At 33.5% G+C, this 25,882-nt stretch overlaps 2 protein-coding genes across 2 annotated transcripts; one reads left to right on the top strand and one right to left on the bottom strand.

The window, feature by feature from the left end:
- Window positions 1-2,649: 2,649 nt before the first annotated feature.
- On the bottom strand, window positions 2,650-14,361 carry LOC100366445 (arylsulfatase K-like). The gene is made up of 7 exons (XM_002732823.4): window positions 14,202-14,361; window positions 11,841-11,970; window positions 11,224-11,383; window positions 9,816-10,273; window positions 8,492-8,722; window positions 7,781-7,987; window positions 2,650-4,461 (listed from the first exon to the last, which is right to left on the bottom strand). The coding sequence occupies exons 1-7, from the start codon at window positions 14,319-14,321 to the stop codon at window positions 4,187-4,189; spliced, it is 1,581 nt and encodes a 526-aa protein (XP_002732869.3). The 5' UTR covers window positions 14,322-14,361; the 3' UTR covers window positions 2,650-4,186.
- A 15-nt stretch (window positions 14,362-14,376) lies between these two features.
- On the top strand, window positions 14,377-25,831 carry LOC102804040 (nicotinamide riboside kinase 1-like). Its single transcript, XM_085507017.1, has 7 exons — window positions 14,377-14,741; window positions 17,578-17,668; window positions 18,033-18,084; window positions 18,604-18,742; window positions 21,110-21,187; window positions 21,323-21,435; window positions 25,451-25,831. The coding sequence occupies exons 1-7, from the start codon at window positions 14,698-14,700 to the stop codon at window positions 25,537-25,539; spliced, it is 606 nt and encodes a 201-aa protein (XP_085363143.1). The 5' UTR covers window positions 14,377-14,697; the 3' UTR covers window positions 25,540-25,831.
- The last annotated feature ends 51 nt before the right edge of the window (window positions 25,832-25,882 follow it).

The raw sequence follows: 25,882 nt of genomic DNA, 5'->3' as shown, positions 1-25,882 counted from the left end.
ATCCAATGGTAATCCAGATCTTGATAAACAAATTACCAACAATGAAATCATTACTGCAATTAAAAAAACTAAATGTGGTAAATCAGCAGGTCCTGATTCTATTATCAATGAAATGTTTAAGTGCTATAACCCATTACTATTAGCTTGCATTAATAAACTATTCAATCAAATTTTATCAAGTGGATGTTTTCCAGCAGAGTGGAATACAAGTTATATAGTCCCTATTCACAAATCTGGAAACATTTCAGATATCAATAATTACAGGGGAATAGCCCTTTCTAATGGTACATCCCATTCGAGCAATTTCTTCTTTTGATGTAATGCCTGGAGATCTGATGTCAAGGAAACGAAATCGTCAGCGATGTGTGACTTTGAGTCCGAAGAAATATCGTTGTGTTGTCGTGGTGAAACAGACAAAGGAAACTGATCGGCGTCATCATCAGAAACTGGTCTACCATCGCAGTGTTTCCCTGGTTTACCCCAAAAGTGGTCTTTAACGGGTTGTCGGCATCCAGCGCAATTGTGTTTCCTTTTACCAGACGACATTGTGTAATTGCGAAGCGTAACAAAAGTTTGTAATTGAAAACGAAATCGAAAACGAAATCGAAAAGTTCACAGTTGACTTGAAAGCAACAAAGGACGCAACTAACTAACAATACAAAATTGCGCATGCGTGAAACAAACAATTTGCATAAATACAACAAGACAATTGCGCATGCGCGCAGTGCAAATAATAAAATTCACGGGAATAATTAACCATTTTGAAATACAAAATTACACCATTATTATTTAACATATACATCAATGACCTATCTGACAGTCTTAAAAAATCTGAGTCTGTCAGTCTTAATGGCACCAATATTAATTGCCTACTTTTTGCAGATGACATTGTCATTTTTTCAAACACAAGTACAGGACTACAAGATAATCTTAATTTGTTTAAAAGCTACTGTATCAAATGGAGACTTGGAGTTAATATTAACAAAACTAAAATTATTATTTTTAATAACAGGGGAAGAAAGATAGATGGCAAATTTTACTTAGGAGACCAACAGGTAAAAGTTGTCCCAACATATACCTACTTAGGTATCACTTTTCAAAGTAGTGGTAATTTTACAATTGCTATCGATAATCTAGTCAAAAAAGCAATGCGTGCAATAGGTGCATTAAAACAAACACTTAGCCTACACAATTATATAGTTTCGCCAAAAAATGCTATTCAGTTATATCGCAGTACAATCCTGCCCATTTTATTATATGGATCTGAGATATGGGGGGCTTTTACTTTCAAACTTGTTAAAACAAAAAATAACGAAATAACTGAAGACAATTTTATACAAAGTCTGTTTAATGACAAAACATACTTTGAACAACTCCACATTAAACTTTGCAAACAGATTTTAGGTGTTAATAATAAGGCCAGCAATGCAGCAACTAGAGCTGAACTTGGTAGCTATCCTCTCATTATTGACATTAGTTCACAAACATTGAAGTATTATGAAAGGCTAAAATCAATTAAACATAATCATCTTCTGGACTGTGCTTTTAATACTGACAATAAAATGAACGGTAATTCATGGACAGCATTTGTTAAAAGATTATTCACATTAACTAAAATTAGCGATGAATCTAACACTATAGAATTCAAAACCAAATTCAAACAAGTTTACTATAATAAAGTCTGGTTGCCAACGGTATTTAAACCAGAAAAGAATAAGCTACGTACTTTTAACAAGTTTAAACAAAATTTTGAATTTGAACCATATTTAGAACAAATCAAAAATGTGCAACACAGGGTCAGCTTCACTAAGTTTCGCATTTCTTCTCACGCGTTGCCAATTGAAAAACTTAGATATAATAAAACACCTCCAGAGCAAAGGTTTTGTTTTCTATGTAATGAACAGGCTATTGGGGATGAATTTCATGTATTACTCACATGTAAAAATAGTCAGATTGTACAAGCTCGTACTAAATTTGAAGCTGAATTAGCAATTTATGATGATAACATTTGCAAGTTATCAACTCATGAGAAATTCAAGTGCTTGCTAGGCACTAAAGATAGCTTTATTGTCAATTGCTTGGGAAAATTTATTGATTTTATATCTAAGCTTTAGTTTAGTCTATTGTTTTATTTGTGTTTTTCTTGACCATTGATTTATTGTATGTTTTTTTCATTCATGCTAAATTTTGTGTCAAATAAAATATCTATCTATCTATCTATCTATCTACATACAGACAGGCTACGGTAACTGCAAAGATGCCTATTGTGTCATGTTCGCACATGTGTGTCAAAATTTAGTTTGATAAAGTGTAATTTCGTGATGATACAATTAAACCTCAAACAATAAAATTTCAAAGTGCTGTTTCTTTCAATTCCAGCATCTCTAACTAAAGTAACAGCTCCATATTCAATAAGACAATACAGCGACAGTGGAAAGACACCATTAAAAAAACCAGTCACACCAGTGGGTAAACATGATGACAATGCAGAATGCAACAGGAAGTGGCCAACAGGTGAACACCCAGATGCAGAAAAGGAGCCATTAGAAGCATGGCCAAACAATGTTAATCCAAAAACTGGCGAGATCGGTGGACCAAGAGGACCAGAACCGACCAGATATGGAGATTGGGAAAGGAAAGGACGATGTATTGACTTTTGAGTGTTTTTACTAGTTAACCTGCAGTATAATAGTAACAAATTAAAAAAGACATGTAGAATTGTTGTTGATGTAATTTATAGAACATCTCATGCTCCTTACATTAAGTATTTCACAATTTAGCAATTCGTGAAAGATTGTTAATTTTGACACTTGTTTAAAAGGATGTCAAGGCAGTGCCTCAATGCTGTTACACGCCATATTGAAAAGGTGCTTATCTTAACTTAACCATTGAAGTTGTAATTTGAATGCAAAGCTTCATATAACATAATATTTATTAAAGCGGTACCACATTTTGTTCAATACGAGCCCTATGTGGCTACAAAACATGTAAAATACATTGCTTGTTTACACAAGTGTGGTTCTTGTCTTTATTATTACAACTGTATAGAAACATGCATATTTATGGTTTACATATATATATTACGTATGTAATTGAAGAATTCATATATCATAAATAAAACACCATGCAATTTATATTCTGTATTATATAATGTATACAGTGTCTGTATTTACACACTGTGATGTCATTGCTGTTCACTACCAGACAACAAATCTTTAATAGTCTACTGCTTTCCACTGAATCCACACATCAAGTTAACCACTTCAACTTTAATATCATGCAACATTTCCGATTGTGAGGTAACAACATACATGTATGTATAGTCTTTATCTGACTAACCGCTACAAACCAACTTAGATGTATATTTTGCAAAAATTCTCGTACATTTGAAAACTTTTGGTGAGTCCTGTAAACTATTTTGCAAGACATTTGAAATGGAAAAGTGAACCATGCCCCTATTTTCAAATGGAATGTACTATGAAAGTCCTCAAACATTTGTTATGCAATGTGTGACTTCAGTTCTCATGGGTTTTCTTCCTGGAATAAGACTTATTTAGAATTTTGTAAATGTACATTCACAAAGCAACCTCACTGGCAATTTCAGCATAATTTGCTATGATTAAATTTGACCCTGCTTGCCTAAAAAATAGACAGGTACATGTATTTCAAGATTAAAAAAATAAAATGTTGTGAAAGTTTGCTCATGATAGGCAAGACGTTTGAGTAAATGAAATTATTTGTGTATTTAGCACAGTTTGTACAGCATAACTACATGTACCAGTATGTGTTCAATTTGGTGTACAATGCTAGGTATGATATGGGCTAGTATTATCCACAAACCGAAAGTGAATGGATAATACAGCCCATATGTCTCTTGTACCAACCGGCTCTATAACTGATAGTAGGTGACTACCTTTTTATCACATGACCAACTCAGTGGAAAAATGGACGAGAAATTTATAGAACCATGCTTACTGGTCATATACTAATTACGAGTGATGTCAAATGTAGATGGATATGCATTTGCAATTATGTCCACCAATGGTTTGTTGCTTTTATTAGCAATTTTTTTTCAATAAACTTCTAGTCGTTGTACACCATCAGAGTAATTACGATATGGTCATGTGATCAAGCACACTATTACATCCATCCAATTCAGACTACTTCAACACAAATTATGAAATTCCTATTCCACTGATTTCAACCATTCTTCTATCCTTTGCTCATTCCCGTTTGGATCTTTTTGCCAATCTTTCCACCATCTCAAATTAGCAATGGTGTCGCTGTATTTATCGCCAATGCTAGTTTTCCAAGATGAGAATGATTCTTTGTTGTATCTCGACACCTCGTTTGTGATGTCTGCATAATCTATAATTGATCTCAATTTGTTGTCCATTTCTGCAATGATGTCATGTCTCTCATTAGCATAATCATGTAATTCATCCGGATCCTCATCAAGATCTAAGCAAAAATAAACATATGTACTTAGAAAAAAAAATGGCTGCCAGTTGGTCTGCAAATGATATTGCATGTATGAAGACCACCTGTCATTATGTGGCTACACTTTCAGTACAGCCAAAACAAAGTCAGCTTGGACATTCAGTTGTGAGACGTGACAAAATAAATGGTGCCAGCGATAGATTTTGCGAATGAAAGAACAAAATAAATGCAATCAAAGACGCTGACCACGCGCGTAGGAAATAAATAGAACGCGTTGCAACGAGAAATCTCACCTGCATCTTTCACTCACGCAAACGCACACACATGCTATTTCCATATACTGTGAAATAATTTATTTTAGCTTGGAATTTATTTTCGCTGAGGGAATGATTCTGTGAAAATAAAATCCAGCGAATATACTTTTTTTTTCTATATTTCACATTACACTAATCAAAAATCAGTGAAAATAAATTCAATACAAAACACCCAAAAAGCCTTTTCAGTGAAAATTAATTCCAGCGAAAATAAAGTATTCCACAGTATTGAATACGTTGGCAACGGAAGGGAATAGTTTGAATCATCTTTGTATTAACACAACTTGAAAGCAATAGTCTCACACTGAATATATGTTTATCAATTATCAAGCTAAACATTCAATGAAGCGGACTGCGACGGTTAAGACGAAAACATGTGACAGTACGATTATGCTGTCTACTACACGCCTGGGAACTACCTGTTCAAGTATCCAACTTCCCAATACAAAACATGATTAATATCAGCAATAATTTCTAGTACTGCCTGGATAATTGCGTATTATTAGTTGACATCAGACATATCCCTGTACAGGATATTTTTAACAATGTCTCAAATTTCCGAAAAAATATTCAAATAAGTTGGGATGAATATGAATTGAATATCCTAAACAGTTTACCACCACAATTGTGGTGAATTGGCGAGTTATTAATGAAGACGACCGGACGTCTCCTGCCCTGAACTGGCTAGTTCGAATTTATCCACTTTTACAGTGATGAATATTGCGTTCGAGTTGAGTTACTAGTAATTACAAGTCTGATATACATTTTTCTTGTGGTGTTTTTCGTCAATGTATTAAATATAAGTGCGTTGGGAAATATCACAATTATATTGCGTGAGTCACAGTCACTTGTTACCCATAACAAGTCTTTTATTAACAATCGGAGGTTCGTACCTCCTCCACTACACATAAAAATAGTCCATTTTGGTGAGATTGTGCCACAACGCGTTCTATTTATTTCCAACGCACGTGGTCGGTGCCTCTGATTGCATTTATTTTGTATTTTTATTTTCAAAATGTATCACTGGCTGCGTTTTTTTTTTGTTATGTCTCGCAACTGAACGTCCAAGCTGACCTTGTTTTGGCTGTAATATTTTTGTACATTTGCCCATGTCTTGATTAGCATTCTATATATAAAAGCCAGTCAAACTTGATTTTTATTCTGATCAACTCAAATGTGTTACTGTGGCAGTCCAGAGGGTGTCATATCATTACCTGTACTTTCAACCCAATATTATGTCAAATATATGAATCAGCAATCCATAAAAAAATAATAGAGCCTTATAAAGATTATTTTAATGACACTCAGGTGGATGCTGTACATAGGTTTGACTTTAACACGCTTTAAAAATATGTAAGAACAAAAAAACAAAACAACATAGTTGAACTCTGGTGACCTTGCCCTTTGTTATATAATATAATTCCCTTTAACATAGTTTGTTTCAATATAAATATGCATTGTCATAATTAATTTTGAATACAAACAAGTTTTGGGGTTGAACCAACAGTGGGGAATCAGTCTACCAAATGTCCTTTAAAGATGTAAATATCTTACAAAAACATTTGTGCCTTATTTGTTTAATTATTTTAAGGGACATAATTTCCAGCTTTATTCAAAGTAATTCAGATATTTTAGTATAAAAACAAATGCCTCATTGCAAAAAAAAAGTGCTGCATTTAGACTTGAATAGATTCATAAAACATGCAAGATAACAGAAAATCTTAGCTGGCTTTTGTCCAAGTATTTTGTACAGGTGTCTGTCAAAAATGAATGATTCACTGAGACAAATATGAACTGCCTCATTTTGTGACTACTGTATTATATGAAAAGTAAAAAAAACAAACACCCTTTATGAATAGCTATCATGTTGCAAGCTCTGCTTTGTATGCAAATCAACTTAAATAGTTAGTTGGTGACCAGTGGAGGGAGAAGTCAACAGTACTGTTGCCTCCTGAGAACCTACATCTTCAAACACTGCAATCTTTGTTTGAAGTGAGTTTTTAAACTAGTATTATAAAAACTCTATCATTCTGTTCTAATAGCTGAAACATATTCCTGTGAGTTTTCATTTGTCGAATGAACTGTTTGTCAAATACAGAATACATATATTTTAGAACAATTTTCTTTTTAAAATGTGGATGAAATGTTTTGCTTTTTATGTATTTTTTATGTTTTGTTTTTGATTTGATAACTTTGAACTAAACAGATTTTCTATTAGCTTCATCTCTTGATCAAAGTTTGGCACCCAGTTCATAGGAGTGCTTATATTGATTTTCTGACATCTTGTTTTCTGTAAAGATTTATTGGTAGGTTTGCAAATGTGTATCAGACTGTGCAATCTCTCCATGAGTTGGTTTTGAAACCCAGTAAGGGATTCTGAGATACATTACCAAGGATATTATTACAAGATAAATCATTTGCTTCATTGAACACATACAACAATGCATATTTCCACTGAGATCAGTGACCTTTGATGTGTATCACCAGTGATCAGTCAAGTAGAAACAGTCAAAATATTTTATCAGTTTTTCTCAATTTTTGCATGATATTTTCATACAGGACATCTGTTGTTCAAACTCAGGGAAGACTTTATACTGATGAACAAGGTGACCAAGTTTGATGAAGTTTGGAATAGAATTAATAAAGTTATCATGCACACAATAACAATTATTAACGACGACGACGACAACGCCGGACAAAATTTTTCCCTTAATATACCTTTCCCTTCCATCTTTGATGGTACGGGCAAGGTAAAAAGCCTTGGATGTTACTCAGTTTGTTTATAGACTTATTCATTAGCATTCCTAGATATGTGTTTATATTGTATATGTAAAACATGTGATAATCTCATGACTTCAAAACAGATCTTTATTGCATTTCGTTCAAATGAAACATTTTTGGTAATCGTCTTAATTATGAGCAATCAGTATTGACGATCATCTCCCAAAAGGTGTGAATTAAGATATTGTGAAAGAATACTAGTTGCACAGTTTTATATGGGCAACATTAGTGTGCATGATGCTTACTGAATAAGTGTGGGGCCACTTGTTTTCCATTTCCGTATGTGATATATTTCCATTCTTGTCTTCTCAGCATATATGCAGACATATTGACGTTACAGCCGTGATATTGACTCAGAACCCAGTCAGGTTTTTTCACATGGCTCTTTCCCTCTAAATAAGGCATCAATGAGGTACCATTCAGACCAACTGGATGATGTATTGCTGCCATATCTGCAAATGAATGCAAAATTCAAATAGCAGGACGCTTTTTCAAACTTCTGAGATGAACTTATACAAAAAAAGCTGGGCCTTTATGTGGTTGAGTGCACGCAGCTAACACACTTTTGACACAGAAATTTCCTGACATTTTACAAAGTTATTTTTTGTAACTTAGTACATTTGTATTTGAAAGTAAAAATTTTGTTTTCTAATAGATTTTCAAATTATGAACCTGTAGATTTCACTATTTTTTTTTCATAATGGTTACTATTTTGAGCCTTTGAGCCTTTTCCATGGAAACTAAATTGGTGATCCATTTCAGTTTTGCGCATTCTTTTAACCTGATATAGACCAAATCAAATTATCAAATCAATCTATTATTGAATTTGATTGCCCTACTGAATAAGATGAACAGAATGATCGCTGCTGTGAACATATCTGAAAAGATGAACATTACAACTTACCGGGGTAATTTAACTCGGTTCAGTTAGGGGTCTGAAAATAGTCTGTACATACCCATCAATGTCGGGAAGATATCCACCAAACTGACGGGGTCATTGACGGCAACACCTTGTCTACTCGGCACTGTCGGGTTTGTTATGATTAGTGGTACATGTGAACTAGCTTCATACATTGTCATTTTATAAAACTGTCTATGTTCCATTGCCATCTCACCATGATCAGATGTGAATATAACCTGCGTTGTGTTCGTTAATCCAAGAGAATCCAACTGATCTAAAATCTCTCCTGAGAAGAAAACAGCAGCATTATGTTTATAGCCTACTCCTAAATGAAAAAACACAGAATTTATTCATTTTCCAATAAATTGTACTCCAGGGCAATATTGGGATATTGACTTTCAAAAGTTGGGGGTCACCAGCCTAATTTTCAAGAAACTGATGTTTGCATTTTAGTGGAAAGTGCATGGCCATTTTGTCAGTATTATAAATTTTTTACTATGACGAAGATATGACGTCATATCTTAAGTTGTAGGCCAATGAAATAGGCTGGAAACTAATACATTGTGAGCTTTTTGTTATCTTGAATTATGAATTATTTAAAAAATCTGGGTTTTAAAAAGTGTCTAAGATTCAGGGTTTTTTTCTAATTAAGTTTCTCAAAATACATCACTATAACACATGCTTTTTCATGATGCCATGGAACAATACCTTCATAATTGTACACAATAAACAAACATTGTCACATGATTTATGAGCAATTTTCTCAAAAATTATGAACAAGCTTGGAACTATGTAAGTAAGTAAGTAAGTAATTTAATAACTTTTTTGATTTTGTATCCGTATTGGGATCTTGAAAATAACACAATAATGAATGTTGTTTAAATAAACAACAGCTAGCTAAAAAAGTAACAAACTAAAGTAAACAATCAGAAAATTAGATCAATAAGTAAAACAGAATAAAAAAAATACAAGAAATGTAAAATTGAGTGATTATTTTGGAGCAGCTGGTGGTTTTTTCAGTGCAATATCTCTGCGGTTAAAGCAGTTAAAAATGAATTTTGCATAGTCAATGATTTCTTTGTTGTCGGTAGAGGTGAGAACTTTTATCATGATTTCTTCCTCAGCTACACCAGCTGAGGATAAGTTATGTTCAGTGAACAGTTTAATCCTCTCCTCTTGGTGCAGTTTGCATTTTAGCATGTATGTGTGTATTCTATTGTTCTATTATTGTTTGCTTTTCTCAGATTACATTTTGTAGTCTTGTACACTTGGCAGTTTAACATAATGACAAATAATTCCCGTTTAAGAGCAACAATTTGATATCTAACAGTACCAGAATATGCAACTTTTAGAGCTTAACCATAAGACAATATACCCACCAACCATGCCATCCACTTCTGCACACATCCCATAATAGTATGCTCTAATCTTTCTAATTTCATCTTTGGTGAAATGTGATGTACAATTCTTTGTCGCTGATTCATAGTAATCCACAGGATGCATTTTATCCAATGGCGTCCATTTTGGTATGGTAACCTTTGACATGTCAACGTACTGCAACCAATATGGCGATGTCATGAAAGTGGATCCTCCAGGATGCTCGCCTTCACCTGGTGTGGAGTACGGATGAGGCAAATTTATTCCGATGTACAGCAAAAATGGTTTTGTTGCTTTGGATGACTTTCTATTTTCCAACCAATCTTTTGCCTTGTCAATATTGTCCCAGTCAACGTCTTTCACTCGTATTGTTGTTTTATTGCCAACGAGCACTGGTGTAGGTCGGCCTTCCTGAGCCAGAGTAAAGTTGACATTTCTAGTCCAGGCTTCAACTCGGTTACTGAAATAAACATAAAATAACAAATTTGTGTTTTTTTGTTTACTAGTTTTTATAGTGTGAAATAGGAATCCTATAAGTACATTTATGAACAATTATAAATTGTTGTGAAGCCAGATTTTCAAAATAGTAACATCAGTGTTACAGGAATCCCTAGAAACATGCATGTAACACATATATGCACAGAAAGTTAATATCAATGACCGTATCAAAATAATGCCCTGAATGTAAATCTAAACATTATCTGTATTTTGTACATTAACCCTCTGAACACGATACTTTTCCCGCTTAAATTTTGGAGTTAAATTTTGCACCAGATACTGGCTACTGGTTTTGATAACAAACTTTGAAAAATTGCGAAAATAATCATGATTTTGTGAAGGTGAAATTTGAAACACCACAGTCATGTTGAATTGTGTTTGATATATGGTGTAGCATACTGTAAAATTAAATTTTGCATGTAAAATTGCAAAATATGTAGCAACTCTGGGGTTAAAACATGGATTGTCATTGATTTTTAAGAAATGATTTTCTTCGCGAATGCAATAAAATCTTCAAAAATTCCTATCAGTGGTTTACATATACCGGTATATTTACATGTAAGGCCAACTGTGGATGCTTTTGTCAAGGGCCCATAATTTCTAATGTATGTACCAAGCTGTGAACAAAATCCATCCATAAATAAAATCAAGATCCGGTTTCTGGAATGCCGGAAATGCTTGATTTTTGATCATTTTTATATACCAAAATGGCCACCATTCAGCCATCTTGAATAAGATCGTGAAACAAATTGATGTATATATGAATAATATTATGTATGATGTGTGTTTGAATGTAATCAGTCTAGACATGTCTATGATACAGGACATATACGCACAGACGCACAGAGGTCAATCCATAAGTCCCCTTTCCGAACTGTGTCCGAATGCGGACTAAAAATGTTGAGAACAAACCTGAGAGTATGTCGACCAGATACATAATCAGTCTTTCCCAAAATTTTGGAATCGTATCCTGCTTTCTCCAACTTTATTTTCCATGTAGGATAGTCAGCAGGTAATCCTTCATGGTTATTCCACGCATGTGTTATGTGAGTGTACAATCCACTCCATAATGCTGTACAAAATAAACTCAAAAAACTGTTGTCATCGTTACACAATATGGTGAGATCCACACAACAAGTATGTTTACATAGCAATCATGCAATTGCAGGGATTGTTAAATACTGGACAATATCCATAGGTGAGCTAAATGCCATACATTGCAAGGGACCCTCAAACAAACATTTTTTTCATTTTCTCTAATTTCATCTTGGTGGGACAAAAAATGTGTGTGAATACTGGATGTGCAATGCCCTCAAGGGCTTTGATGCTAATTCTTTTGTTGTTTTTTTACGAACAAAACTGATTTAGTTGGAATCAAAAATTGATTTTCCAATGAAAAACAATCTGATATGTATGTGAGAATAATATAGATTTATGTCAGAGAAATGAAGCTTATTTCGCCTAATTCACTGATGAAGTACTATCATAGGAATGCTTTCAATATGAATATAGCAAACATACATACTCACCTGATCTAGATGGGCAGCATATTGGTGAGTTTGTGTAGGCATTGGTAAACGTAACACCATGACTGACCAGGCGATTGTTAATGTTTGCCATATTTACAGCAGTCAAGTTATTTCCAACAAGCCGACCATCCTGAAACATACGCACAAATATCTACTAATTAATTAGATATTTATTATGAATTAAAAGTGTAATTTTAGAGACAAATTGAATACATCAACCGGAGCAAAAATATAAATAAGTGAACATCATGGCTGCAAATAAAAGTAAAGTGTTACTGTGGAATACTTTATTTTCGCTTGGAATTTATTTTCGCTATTTTCGCTGAAGGGATGATTCTGTGAAAATAAAATCCAGTGATTATACTTTTTTCCCTATATTTCACATAAAACTCAATGAAAATAAATTCCATACAAAATGCCCAAAACGCCTTTTCAGCGAAAATGAATTCCAGTGAAAATAAAGTATTCCACAGTATATCACGGTTACTAGAAGAACATGGTTACATCCTTCATACGACTTTTGTTGGTCATATTTATTTCACTACGAATCTTGCCACTATTGTCTCCCCTGATTTTATTGAATTCAATGGCTGTTTTGTTTACCTACAAAGTCCCATGGTACATTATATTCCTTGTTATAATCATGAACCTTGTGCTATAATATTGTTCACCAAAGATTTATACGCCTTCACATTATTACAGCGGACACCAGAATAAACTGATCATGAAAATCAGTTTTCATTGGAATATTCCAATATCCAATTTGAAGATTCTTAGCTGTGATTTGACTTTGGCACTTTCAATCCTGAAAGTCGGCTCCCCTGGGCACAACCATTGTCACCAGCGGTGATGGGTAGTAACAATCATACATTGTTTTTTTTTTGAATTTCTTATTTTTATCCTTGTGTTATGTTGAGAATGAAAATTCAAATTATGGTTTTTAAATATGGCTGAATATCATTTGACTCATTACAGATGGTGCCCGTGGATGGTTGATTTTGTTTTCAATCAGATTTTATATATTTAACTCATCATTTCACTCATCACATAAATTAATATAATACAAAAAAATAATATGTCACTGTCAGTTTGAATTGACTAAGAGAATGTTGTTATTGTGTCTGCGATTTTAATAGAGCAACACATTTTTCGTTAGTTGGATTGACTCTGAAACAAAGAGGAATTTAATAAACTGCTCATATAGTGGAAAATAGAATAAAATGACATTCGTCCTCAACAACTGACCTACAATACTCTAATAATGACAAATTCTCAGATTTTGAGCAAAAGAACTGTGTGAATTATTACTAAATTGGAAAATATTTGCATCACAGGAAAATTCTACACTTGATCATTCTATAATCACAAGTGTACAATTCAAATTCAAGCACCCCCATCAAATATAGTCTGTAATTTTGATATGTAAGTTTCCAACAGTTAAATGCAAAGTCATAAAACAAACACTGCTAAGAAAATTTCAAGGGATATTGCATGATATTTTCATGATCAGTTTATTTTTACACCCACTGTAATAATCTTATAGTTAATAACTTATATACAAGTGACAAGCTGGAAGGCTGATTGACGACAGGCTCCACACACAAAAATTATTTTCAAAGTGTTGCCATGGTAATTATAGGACGGAAAAGTTTGTTTCCACCTAACTAGAGTGCAGGTGTGAACCAGCTAGCCTATCAAGTTTGAACAGACACACAAACAGGATACTTCTATTATTGAAGTGTAAATAAAGATATAAGCTAGCACTGAATAGGAGTCTGGTGTATATCAATCCAGGAAAAGCACTGGTGTAAACTCAAAAACACACTCATGCAAATTAGAATTAGATATGTCCGAGATTTTGACTCAAAGATTTGTATATAGTTTAGAAAAGCGCAAAGCTGTGACCAACAAATGTTAAGCCTATTTTTTTTCCAATTTTTGACCACCTTTTGAGAGTGCAGGCGTGACTTGCCTGTCAAATTTGACCAATATTGGCCCAACCCCTCAAAAAATAACAGAAAAGTTAAAAAGCTATTCCTAGCTAAAAGTTACCCCAACTTAAAGGTCAAACAAACAATTTTTGTCCACACTCTACGAGTTGAATAAGATATGTCCAATGTATTTACAAGATTTGTAAGATGAGATACATTTGGAGCGAAGGTATTCGCAAGTCAGTTTATGGCTGTTACCATGCCAACGGGAGATCAGGAATTTTTTTAAGATTTTATTACCCAACTAGAATGAAGGTGTGACTTGCATGCCAAGTTTGAAAAAAAATCACAAAAAGTTGGTACGTGGAGACGACGATTACACACACACACAACTGTGACACACAGAAGGCAATCCTAGCGGAGCTCTTACCATGGCGTCACATATGATGAAGAGTACATTGTTTGGTTTTCCTTCATTTCCGCGTGGTATACAAGTACATGTAAACAATAACACTGTTATTAGTATACTGGATTGCATCATTGAGAACATAGTCGGACCGGAACAGGAAGTCAGTCGAAGACAACAGATTTTTTTTCGTTAGCGTGGGGGAAAGTTGGTTAGCGCACAGTCACTCTACTCGGAGTGACTGTGGTTAGCGTGTGTGTGGGGGGGGAAACAGAGGTGTTAATCCGAAAATTTGTTGTTTTTTCCTGTTTGTAATTGGTGCTGGCAGCGTTTGGTGATCGTGATGTAGCTCCGTCTGTGAGAATTCTGTTCCGCAGTTTATAATACATTACAAGTTCGGAAGTTACCGCCCCAGGGAAACCCATGAAACGACCTTTCATCTCTGACCCTTGACCCGAGGCCGCTCGACAATAAGTACAACCCTGAATGAAGTACACCAAAGTGTCTGTTATCAAATGTAATGGAAAGAGTCTTCTCTAAAACCCTAGTAATTGGAATAAGTGGGTAAGTACATGCTATCATAAGATTGGGCTATATTACAATCATCGGTCGCTAGTGTAGTGCGCCGGAGCACAGTCAACTGGCGTACACTCATTGCACTTGGTAATAAAATAAATGTATGAGCTGTTAGTTAGGGACTTCATGATCATCATGATGGAAGGGAGAAGGACTTGAGTTACAAAAATGAACACGCCCAAATTCTAAAAATCACGCCAACTTTAGTAAAACCACGCCCGATTTAAGTATTACCGGTATAACTGTTCGAGTTACGGGCAACCTATATTTTGTTTTTTGCTGAACGTCGACACTTATATTTAGTAACTCAAACATTGCACCAGTGCATCATGGGAAATACAATTTGCATGACCCGTCCAGTTGTTTACTTTATGCCTGAAAACAGCCTCATAAATGAAGCATACAGATTGGCAATCCATATGGATAACTCAGACAGCCAAAATTGGGTCAATTGTATTAAAACAATTCTCAAAGAAAGAATGAAACATGAGTCGGAAAATGGATTAATGAAAACAAATACCTACGGTAATAAATATTATTACTACAGCACTTGAAACAAACTTCAGAATAAACAGTAGGGATTCTCTAAACAATGAAAATAAAGGTATTACAGCAAGTGCAAGATATTTACATACACCTAACTCCTGCACCCGGTAGGTAATTACCGAGGGACTTTGCAGTATACCCAGACACTTTCCTAAACGCTCCAACGACCGTTGGAGACGCAATAAAGTTACATACAAGCCTACTGGCAATTAATCAAAACAAAGGACCAGGGTTTCATATGGGTTCAACTATTACAACGTGTAAGTGTCCAGTCAAACATTCATCAAACAATCATGTTTTACTCATTTTTGATATCGGACACTTTATTATTTCATGCATACATATGCTGGTTCATTTAATAAATTCTATTTAGAATGTTTTGTGAAAATAATAAACCTAGTTGATACAAATATTTAAAAAAAAAACTAACATATAATGAAATTTTCTAAATTATCCTCGTGAGAACAATTTAGTTTTGAATGCAGTTTCTGATTTTGAACAATTATTGCTATTATGTCATGGCATTTAGACGAAGATGCTGAGTTAGAGATTGTCTCTTGCAAATGATCGACGATGGAGTAAGTTGGACTAACGAGGGCAACGGTTCAAGGGATTATGTGGCATTTCTGTCGCATTGGTTGGATACGGCCCAGAGTGGAGTAGCGCCCAGGGGTGAGTAATGGCCTTCGTCAACTGAATGTTACACAAGAAATCGTTGAGTTTATCGAATTTTGTCTGAGACCTAAAGGATATTTGAAACTGGTATATAGTGACGGTGTGGAGGTGAAACTAAGTAGAAGATACCAGGGAAAGATTGACTTGGCAATAAGTGTTCTGGCAAACTGGCAATGAGACCAGCCATTATGCAAGAAATTGAACGGGACACTCACAACGCTAATATTATTAACATAAATCCATTGACAACATCTTAACAAACGACCAATTAAACGAATTTAGATTTATCATTTCTTATTAATATTTATTCCCAGTTTAATGTTCAGATTATAGTTCACCCAAATGTTACACAGCAATGATTTTTGTATCTACAAAGCAATGGAATAGTCCAACTGTCCCTGGTTCCTCGTGGTCACACTTCAAAGGCATACAGCGTCCAGTGTTTTGATTAACTGTCACGTGAGCATGTATGTAACTTTATTGCGCTTACAACGGTCATTGGAATGTCTAGGGAAGTGCCTAGGGATGTTGCAAAATCCCTCGGTAATTAATCTTGCACCCGCTGTAACCACAGAAATAAACTACGTACTTAAAAACTGAATTTGGACTTGAAAATTATCTGCTGACAGTAAATAACCCACTACACAGATCATCAATGACCAAACTAAGATTAAGCGCACATGTTTTACAAATTGAAATGGGCAGATACCATAAAATTAACATTCCTGAAAGAAGCGATACTAATGATATTGAAGATGAAGAGCACTTTCTGTTAAAATGTCAGTTATACAAACGTGAAAGACGGATCCTTCTAAACACAATTAGACAGTGTTCTGAGGGCAACACTGATACAAGCTTTATCAACATACTAGGCACAAAGAATACTGTCATGCTAAAATGTCTAGCAAAATACATATATGAATTTGAATGCTTCAACCTAAGAGAAAGCAAATTCAAAAAACAGCTGCCTCACAGCTATCTAAATAAGTAATCCTTACATTCACTTTATAATTTGCATTTTTAACCCAAGTTTGTTGTTTTAGTTTTGTTTAGTTATTTTTCTACTAGTGTATCTTTTATTTTTTATTCTGATTGTTTGTAACATGGAATGACAACCATGCTTTATTGTACTTAGATCTATGTCCATTTTTAGAATACAACTTCAATAAAGACTATTATTATAATTACTTGGTACGCAACTGTTATCGTTTCAGCCGAAGGTATTAATTCCATGTGCTAACATCAAACTATTGGTATTAGAATTTACCAAGGAAATCCCCACTTTCCAGTCTGAAAACGATATCAAGTTCCATTTCCTTATTAATACTAACCATCCAAAACTAATTAGACTTGTGGCATGTATCTGAAAGTGTGTTTTGAAAAAATACAAACTGCATCAATTTTTACTACCTTGAATTATGTTATTTTAACATTCTGTTTTTTACTTGTTTCCTTTGTTTTTATAATTTTCAGCCAAAAATAAATTTGTAATTACGGTTTAATAAAACTGCATTATTATTATTATTATATAATTTTAAAAAGTGCTTTTCTATAACACGTCAATACATATATTTTTTACAGCGATTTATTTATTTATTTGTAGTGTAAGCAATGGCGGCAAGACTACACTAGCAACTCGACTAGCAAAGCAGATACCAAATGCATATCATTTAAATCAGGATACATTTTTTAAGGTAAACACAATTTAATTAGATGAGCAACAATCCACAGATATTTATGTGCATAGAATGATGTAAAAAAAAAAAAACATGTGTGGGTTTTTGATCTTGCCTAGTTACTGATTCTCAGATTTTTCAACCCATGTTACTGAAGCCATGCTTGGCTAAATAAACGTCAATTTTTGCTTAATGTACTTCAATGCAATATCTACTAGTCATATACAATTCCAGATACTGGTTTATTGGTCAAATATATGTTGTGATAAACCTGAACGGGATCGTTAGTAAAAAAATAAATCTAACATGTGAAGATATCTATGACATTCGCAACTGTGAATACGTCCAACATGACTATAATATAAAAACATTATTTTTTTAGCTTGAAAAAGATATATTGATAGACAAGAAGACGGGACATCAAAGATATGATGGTATTTATACATGTGTGCTGCCATGACACATTTATTTGATTCACGATACACTTAATGATAGATATAGTGTAATAGTGTTCTCACTTATTTTTGGAATATTTTTTCCAACTGGGAGTAAATGTTTCTCGTTGAAATTTGGCAATCTCTAATTTCATTTATTTTGTATTCAAATAAAACTGATTCAAGTTGTTGTTAAAGATGAAATCACAACATTTATCGAGTCAATGTCAAGCTACTTACAACTAGTGTGTCTGATTGGCTAACCAACCCTAACACCTAACAGTCAGACCAATCAGAGAGCAGCTTATTTGTTGACAGGTATAAGGCAAATATGAAGATATGATACTCGAAAAAAGTAAATTTTTCTGACTACATTTTGTATTTATCCCATCTGCATTTCAATGGATAATGACATGAAATTGTGCACAATATTTTCAAGAAATAGTGAAATTATCTGTGCTTTACACTTAACCAATTATTACCATAACACTACATCTTTGATGTGTTTTTCTCTCCAAGATCTATCAGCATTTCACTTGGATGAAATGACGAATGCAATAAAACAGTGGCTTGATAATCCATCAAAGTTTGTAAAGAAAGAAAACCCATCATTGCCTTATGTTCTTATTTTTGAAGGTATACTTATATTTAATTATAGGTGAGTACTCCTGTTCAGATTACCTTGAGATGAATTCATTCATACATATGCTAATTTTTTCGCTGATTTTCAAAGTATAAAATTCCTGTATACTGCCTTCTTCATGAGAGGTATTTCTCAACAGGTACAATACTGTTCAAGCAAACAATATAACATACCCGGCACTGTAGAACACTTTTTAGTTGTTTTGTATGGAATTTATGTCCACTGATTTTTGATAAGTTAAAATATAGAATAAAAGGTATATTCATTGCATTTTATTTTCACTGAATCATTCCTTCAGTGAAAATAAAGTATTTTACAGAATTTTAGTTTTATATTTCATTGTTCATCTTTCGTCGCTGTTTGAGTATAGGAGGTCACACATGTTATGTTTTTGTGCATGCATTCAAGCTTAGTTAGACGGAGATATGGCATAAATATACACTGCCACATATGTGTCCATGGTAATGAAACATCTTATGGCAAATGTTAATTGTTACATCAGATTGTAAGCTATTGTTTATTATTAGTGAGTGATTTGTTTCACACATTCGCACGCTTTTTAGCAAAAATGTAAGCAAATGCTGTTACACTGTGATGGTATATACATTTTTGACTCGCGTGCAAAACACACAATGGGAGTTTTTGCAGTTACCCTGCCTGCATGTGTGTGTGTGTGTCTGTCCGTTTCACTGATATCTCAAGAACCATATGTTGGTTTTTAATGAAACTTGGTGTATAGATGCTCTGGGCTAATGCGAAGATTTGATTAGGTTTTGGTTGAAATCCGTACATATTAATTACCTGATTTGCATGAGAATTAGCTAATTTTTAGCTGTTCCTTAACTGTTCCACTGATATCTAAAGAGCCATTCATTGGATTTTGATGAAACTTGGTACATAGATGCTCTGGACTAAATGCACAGATGTGATTAGTTTTGGGTATCAATGCATATAATTAACCTAATTTGCATAATGATTAGTCAATTTTCGGCTTTTCAACTGATATCTCAGGTACTGATACTAATCATCTCATTTCAATGAAACTTACATAGATACTAGTACATAGGATGATGCACAGACAGATATGTGAAATATTAATTACCTAATTTGCATAATTAATCAATTTTCAGCTTTTGCTATTTCAAGTACTATTACTTCATTACTTTTCAATGAAACTTCGTGCATAGATATTCCGGAACAATGCACAGTCCCGGTCAGTTTTGGGTTAAAATCAGATCTTATTAATTACCTAATTTGCATAATAAATCATAATTTTTGGTTCAAATACTATCACTTCATTACTTTTCAATGTAACTTAGTACATAGATGCTCTAGAACAATCCAGAGACCTGATTAATGTTAAGTAAAAATTTAGTTTGCATAAGTACCAGTATTTAATTTTTGGCTTTTACACTGATATCGCACGTACTAATTATCCCATTTCAATGAATCTTGGTACATAGATGTCCTAGGACAATACACAGACCAGATTAGTTTGGGTTAAAATCAGTGCATATTAATTACCTAATTTGCATAATTAGTCAATTTTCAGCTTTTACTCTGATATCACATATACTAATTATACCATATCAATGAAACTTGGTACATTGATGTTCCAGAACAATGCACAGACCCGCTCAGTTTTGGATTACAATCAGATCATATTAATTACCTATTTTGCATAATAAATCATAATTTTTGGTTCTAATCACATTTCAATGAAACTTCGTATACAGATGGTCTGTGACAGTACTTATATTAATTCAATGAATCTTGGTACATATGTACTGTAACACAATTTGATGAACAAATTAGTTATAGGTTTATATACATTTATAATAATTACCTAATTTGCATAATAATGTACTTTTCAGCTTTCCACTAATTTAGTTAGGATCAATCATCACATTATAATGAAACTTTGTACATGTGCACCCTGAAAAATATACAGACCTAAATCTATGCATAATAATTGCTTAATTTGTATAATAATTCATTTGGTTCATTGAGGTAATCCACAGACGCGATTAGTTTAATGTTGATAAACATACATATTGATTATCTATTATTAGCTCATTTCTGATATCTAAAAAAATCAGATTTAAATTGTATTCATTGTAGAGGTGCTCTGAAACTAATTAGACTAAAAACCATGGATGAAAAATCAAATGTATTTTCTGTATGTAAATAAATTTTGATGCTGTGAATCACATTTTTTTCATGTTATGCATCTCAAATAGCAGACAAAAATTAGTTGCCAAGCTTCTTGTTTGAAAAGCAAATCTTAAATTTTGAATTAATTTTAATGTGTCTCCAATACTCTCTCAGCACACGGGAGTTCTTTCTAAGCTTTCTTTGATCTACTTTATTTTCTTATTGCAGACCACTCCTTACATTGTTATCATTTGATTTAAAGTACTTTTTGACGTTGCCGTTTGAAGAAGCAAAACGAAGAAGGTCGTAAGTGTAGTTTTATAGACAACAGCAAAAAATCAAGAATCACATTGTACAAGTCCAATAATTCTATTTTACCTGCACTTTAAAACCCAGTGCACAGTGAAATTAACGTTTTTACAATATTTCTCTTTCTACCAGTATGAGAATATATGAACCAAAGGATCCTGATGGGATGTTTGACAACTATGTCTGGCCAATGTATCTGAAAAATAAACTAGAAATAGAAGAGGATATAAAATTACAAGAATTAGGTAAAAACATAAATTCAGCAAACTTCTTAATGCTATTATTATATATTTTTTTATTGCCAGTTCAAGGATATTTATTTATTCTTTCTGAATAAAATATATTGTAATTACAATAGTATTCGAGAGAGCTGAGGCTGTTCATGTTTAATACAGGGTCTTTGGATTTTTTGAAGTCTGGAAAGTCTTTGAGTCGTCTTTAAATTATCTTTGAAAAGTTTTTTCATAGTTAATAATTCATTTTAGAAAGGCTTGTTCTCTCCAGGGAACTACCATATCCTCAGAACTTTGATGAGCTTAGGTGATGTTGGCTTTAAGGGTCAAAATGTCTTTGGGGGTGCAAAAATGTTTGGGGAAAGGTCTGGAAAAGTCTTGAAAATCATTTGGCTCTTGGTGCTATGGACCCTGTAATATAGTTCCTATAGCAGTGTATACAACATAGGCAAAATAAACTTTATGACAGCAAGGATTTGAGGTATTCTTCGCAGATGCTTGTAGTTTTGCATCTCGTGAGAATCATGTAGTTTCTTCTGTGATTTCCCCAATTCTCATTACTTACTTATGGTGTTATGTAATGAAGGTCCTGTGTGAGTTCTATGCATACATAAGCCCTATAAGAGTCATGTGACTTGTTGTTTGACCAATAGCATGACAAAACACTTGTTGGTAACCATGGAATCATTCAATTGTGGATTTTTAGTTAATCTCCAGATTTGAGCAACATAACTTTTCCAGTTTTTATCTATATTTTTTTGATAATTTTATACAAAATAGACATAATTTCCTATTGGCTATAAGTCTTGATCAACATTTTTGACCAAAAATAGGAAAAAATGATGTCTTTAAAATTGTTAAACGAAGACCAAAGTTGTCGCTCAAAGGGTTAAAGGATGCAAACATTCTTAGAAAAAACATCCTATGTTGATGCCATACAAGTTTTTCACTTATTGCCTTTGTATTTTTGACTCCCATGTGCGAAGCACAAAATGGGAGTCTTTGCAGTTAGTGTGTCTGTATGTGTGTGTGTATGTGTGTATGTGTGTGTGTGTGTATGTGTGTGTGACTGTTCCACTGCTATCTCAAGAACCATACATCGGTTTTTGATGAAACTTGGTGCATAGATGCTCTGGGCCAATGCGCAGATTTGATTAGGTTTTGGTAAAAATCCATGCTCGTTAATTACCTAATTTGCATGATAATTAGCTATTTTTTAGTGGTTCCATGACTGTTCCACTGATATCTAAACAACCACTCATTGGATTTTGATGAAACTTGGTACATAGATGCTCTGAACTAATGCTAGGTTTTGATTAGTTTTTGGTAATAATCCGTGGATACTAATTACCTAATTTGCATAATGATTAGTCAATTTTCAGTTTTTCCACTGATATCTCATGTACTAATCATCACATTTCAATGAAACTTGGTACATAGATGTCATACGACACTGCACAGACCCGATAGTTTTTATGGTAATATCAGTACATATTAATTACCTAATTTGCATAATTAATTAATTTTCAGCATTTGATATAAGTAGTTAGCATTACATTTCAATGAAACTTGGTACTTACATACTCAAGGACTATGCAGAGATTGATTGTTTTCGATAAATATTTGTGCATATTAATCACCTAATTTGCATAATTAGTTAATTTTCAGCTTTTCCACGGGTATCTCAAGTACTAATCATCGCATTTCAATGAAACTTGGTACATAGATCCTTTAGGACTATGCAGAGACCTGATTAGTTTTAGGGTAAATAATTGTGCATATTAATTACCTAATTTGCATAATTAATTTTCAGCTTTTCTACTGATATCTAAAGTACTAATCATCACATTTCAATGAATCTAGAATTATGCAGACCCAATTAGTTTCCGGTAAATATTTGTGCATATTAATCACCTAATTTGCATAATTAACCAACTTTCACACTGATATCTCAGGTACTATACATCACATATCAATGAATGTACATGGATGCTGTAGGACAATAGACAGACCTGAATAATTGTGGGTTAAAATCTGTACATATTAATTACCTAATTTGCATAATTAACCAATTTTAAACTTTCACACTGATATCTAAAGTACCGTAAAAACTCCAAAATTTCGACCGGTTTTAAATAATTGGTGTTAGATATGTTACGTGTTTTTAGAGTCAAAATTAAGGTGCATTTTCTGACGGTCGAATTTTTCAGAATAGAAATCAGCAAATGAAAAAATGGGGATGATAGACAGTGTGCTTCATTAGTTTTTAAAAAATGCAATGTCCGTCAATTGACGTAAACTTCCTCATGTTTCACGGTAAAAGCAAAGGTCGTGGCCGAGTTGTAACTCAAAATCTAAACAAAGTCATCAATCAGTGAGTATTATGACAAGCAAAACAAAACATCAAGACGCGGAGAAGAGGTCAGCACAAAACTAATAGGTCAAAAGACAAAGCTGTCTCGCACTACCTAGAAAAACTTGCGAATGTTCGAAGTACAGGTACCCATTGGACAAAAGATGCATGGAAGTTTAGCAAACTATCTCCTCGACCCAGTGCAATGTATCCGGTTAGAATCAAAGCTCACGTGTCCCTTATTTGAGGGACAAAATTCTGCCGTAAATTCGCCCTTGGATTAAAAAATAAAATGGGATTTAAGAAAATAAAATGGGACTTTTAAGGTGTATTTTGGCGTCATTTTTCGGATATTTCAATCAATCCTGCCGGCTAAAATAGAGTCTAAGTTTTACCATAGTCATTGACGTTTGTCTATTCAAGAGTACACATGTATGATTTTTATCGTGACTAGCGTGAGCAGGTAAGCTTCCTTTCGAGAATGAGCTGTTATCACTGTGAACAATGTTAAATTATTCTTCAGATGACCAGTTTATTTTTTAAAAACAACTAATTTTTTTTATTTAAAAAAAATCATGCCGTTTTCGCATCAAAATCCAAGCCAAAATATCGTACTACAACATCAATCTCTTCCGCATTGCGTTCAATAACATTAACATATTTAAATAAGCTATGGTAATTTGAACACGTTGGCATCATCCAGCTTTTTGATTGGTTAATTAGCGATTTGACCTATTTGACCTAAGAGAACATGGCGGATATCCTACAGCATCAAACGTTTATACGAGACCGGAATCATTCGCTTACGATGAAACTAAGTTGACTTTTATTTGTATTTCATAACCATTCAACAAATTTATTTTGTGTACATTATTATAATCACTACTGAGTACAGTAATAATCAACAATTCAGAAACGCAGCATGCCGAGATTTTTGTGTTCGTTTTTATTTGAAACTTCGTTTATTTAGAATATATTTTCGTTACCAATAAAATAAAAAGCTCTCAGTCAATCAGAAACCCGGATTCATGCCTTCGAGGAAGGTCCCGTTTGAACGCTCACATCGTTGTTTTTTTCGTTTGGGGGAAAACTAAAACTGGTCGCAATTTTCGAATAAGAATGAGTCGGCAATTTTTAGTGGAGTCGAAAATTTGGAGGTAAATAAAACACCGAAACCCGGCAAATAAATAGGCGCTCGAATTTTTAGAGGGGTCGAAATTTTGGAGTTTTCACGGTACTAATTATTCCATTTCAATGAAACTTAGTACAAAGATGCTCTAGGACAATGTACAAACCTAATTAGTTTGGGGTAAAAATCTGTTCATATTAATTCCCTAATAAGCATAATAATTCATAATTTTTTGGTTCTAATCACATTTCAATTAAACTTGGAGACATAGATTTTCTGTTACATTGCGCAGACCTCATTAGTTTTACACTCAAATCTGGTCATATTAATTTTCTGATTTGCATAATTAGTTTTCAGCTAAGTAATTTCGAATTATATTTAATGTGTCTCCAATACTCTCAGCACATGGGAGTTCTTTCTAAGCTTTCTTTGATCTAGTAATGTAGTTTTGTCTTGTGATTTTGTAAACATCTCACAATTTGTGTGACTTTACACGTCATCTTAATCACAAAAATTTGACGCAAATTTGTTTTTCTTCCTTACAGTTTACTTAGATGGAACAACTGATCCAAATGAGATCTTCAACAAAGTCAAACAAGATATTGACTCTCTTACTGCAATAAAAAAGAAGTAGATACGAGCATAAGATTTACAATGAGCCTACTACCTGTATATATATATATATATATACATAAACACATATCTTTTATCGAATAATAAATAAGAAAGAATGATGACAGGATCATCATAATAGGAGTTCACTTCAGTTTGTTCATTTGCTATTATGTTTGCTCATTATAGATATATTTACCCCAGGCGCTGGAGGTGTTTGTGTAGCATTATCCTACCGGGCGGGCGGAACATAATAACCTCCAGTGCCTGGGGTAAGATATATTTAATAAATTAAAAAATTATTAATTGCTTTATATCCACTTTGTGCTCTTGATAGCAGAGATGACCATCTAAGGAATGCGTAT

This window comes from Saccoglossus kowalevskii, chromosome 13 (genome assembly GCF_978046115.1).
Source record: "Saccoglossus kowalevskii chromosome 13, keSacKowa6.1, whole genome shotgun sequence".
In the NCBI taxonomy this organism is placed as follows: domain Eukaryota; kingdom Metazoa; phylum Hemichordata; class Enteropneusta; family Harrimaniidae; genus Saccoglossus; species Saccoglossus kowalevskii.
Note: the sequence above shows the minus strand (reverse complement) of the source record. Positions and strands in the feature narration are given on the sequence as shown.

What these genes read in the sequence shown, in the direction of transcription:
- LOC100366445 (XM_002732823.4), bottom strand. Translation starts at nt 14,321, where the DNA reads ATGTTCTCAATGATGCAATCCAGTATACTAATAACAGTGTTATTGTTT. An exon ending in TCTGGTCGACATACTCTCAG is followed by an intron (nt 10,274 to 11,223) that starts GTTTGTTCTCAA and finishes TGTTTATTTCAG; the next exon opens with TAACCGAGTTGAAGCCTGGA. An exon ending in TATCTTCCCGACATTGATGG is followed by an intron (nt 7,988 to 8,491) that starts GTATGTACAGAC and finishes ATTCATTTGCAG; the next exon opens with ATATGGCAGCAATACATCAT.
- LOC102804040 (XM_085507017.1), top strand. Translation starts at nt 14,698, where the DNA reads ATGGAAAGAGTCTTCTCTAAAACCCTAGTAATTGGAATAAGTGG. An exon ending in CTAGTAATTGGAATAAGTGG is followed by an intron (nt 14,742 to 17,577) that starts GTAAGTACATGC and finishes ATTTATTTGTAG; the next exon opens with TGTAAGCAATGGCGGCAAGA. An exon ending in ATACTTATATTTAATTATAG is followed by an intron (nt 18,743 to 21,109) that starts GTGAGTACTCCT and finishes TTCTTATTGCAG; the next exon opens with ACCACTCCTTACATTGTTAT.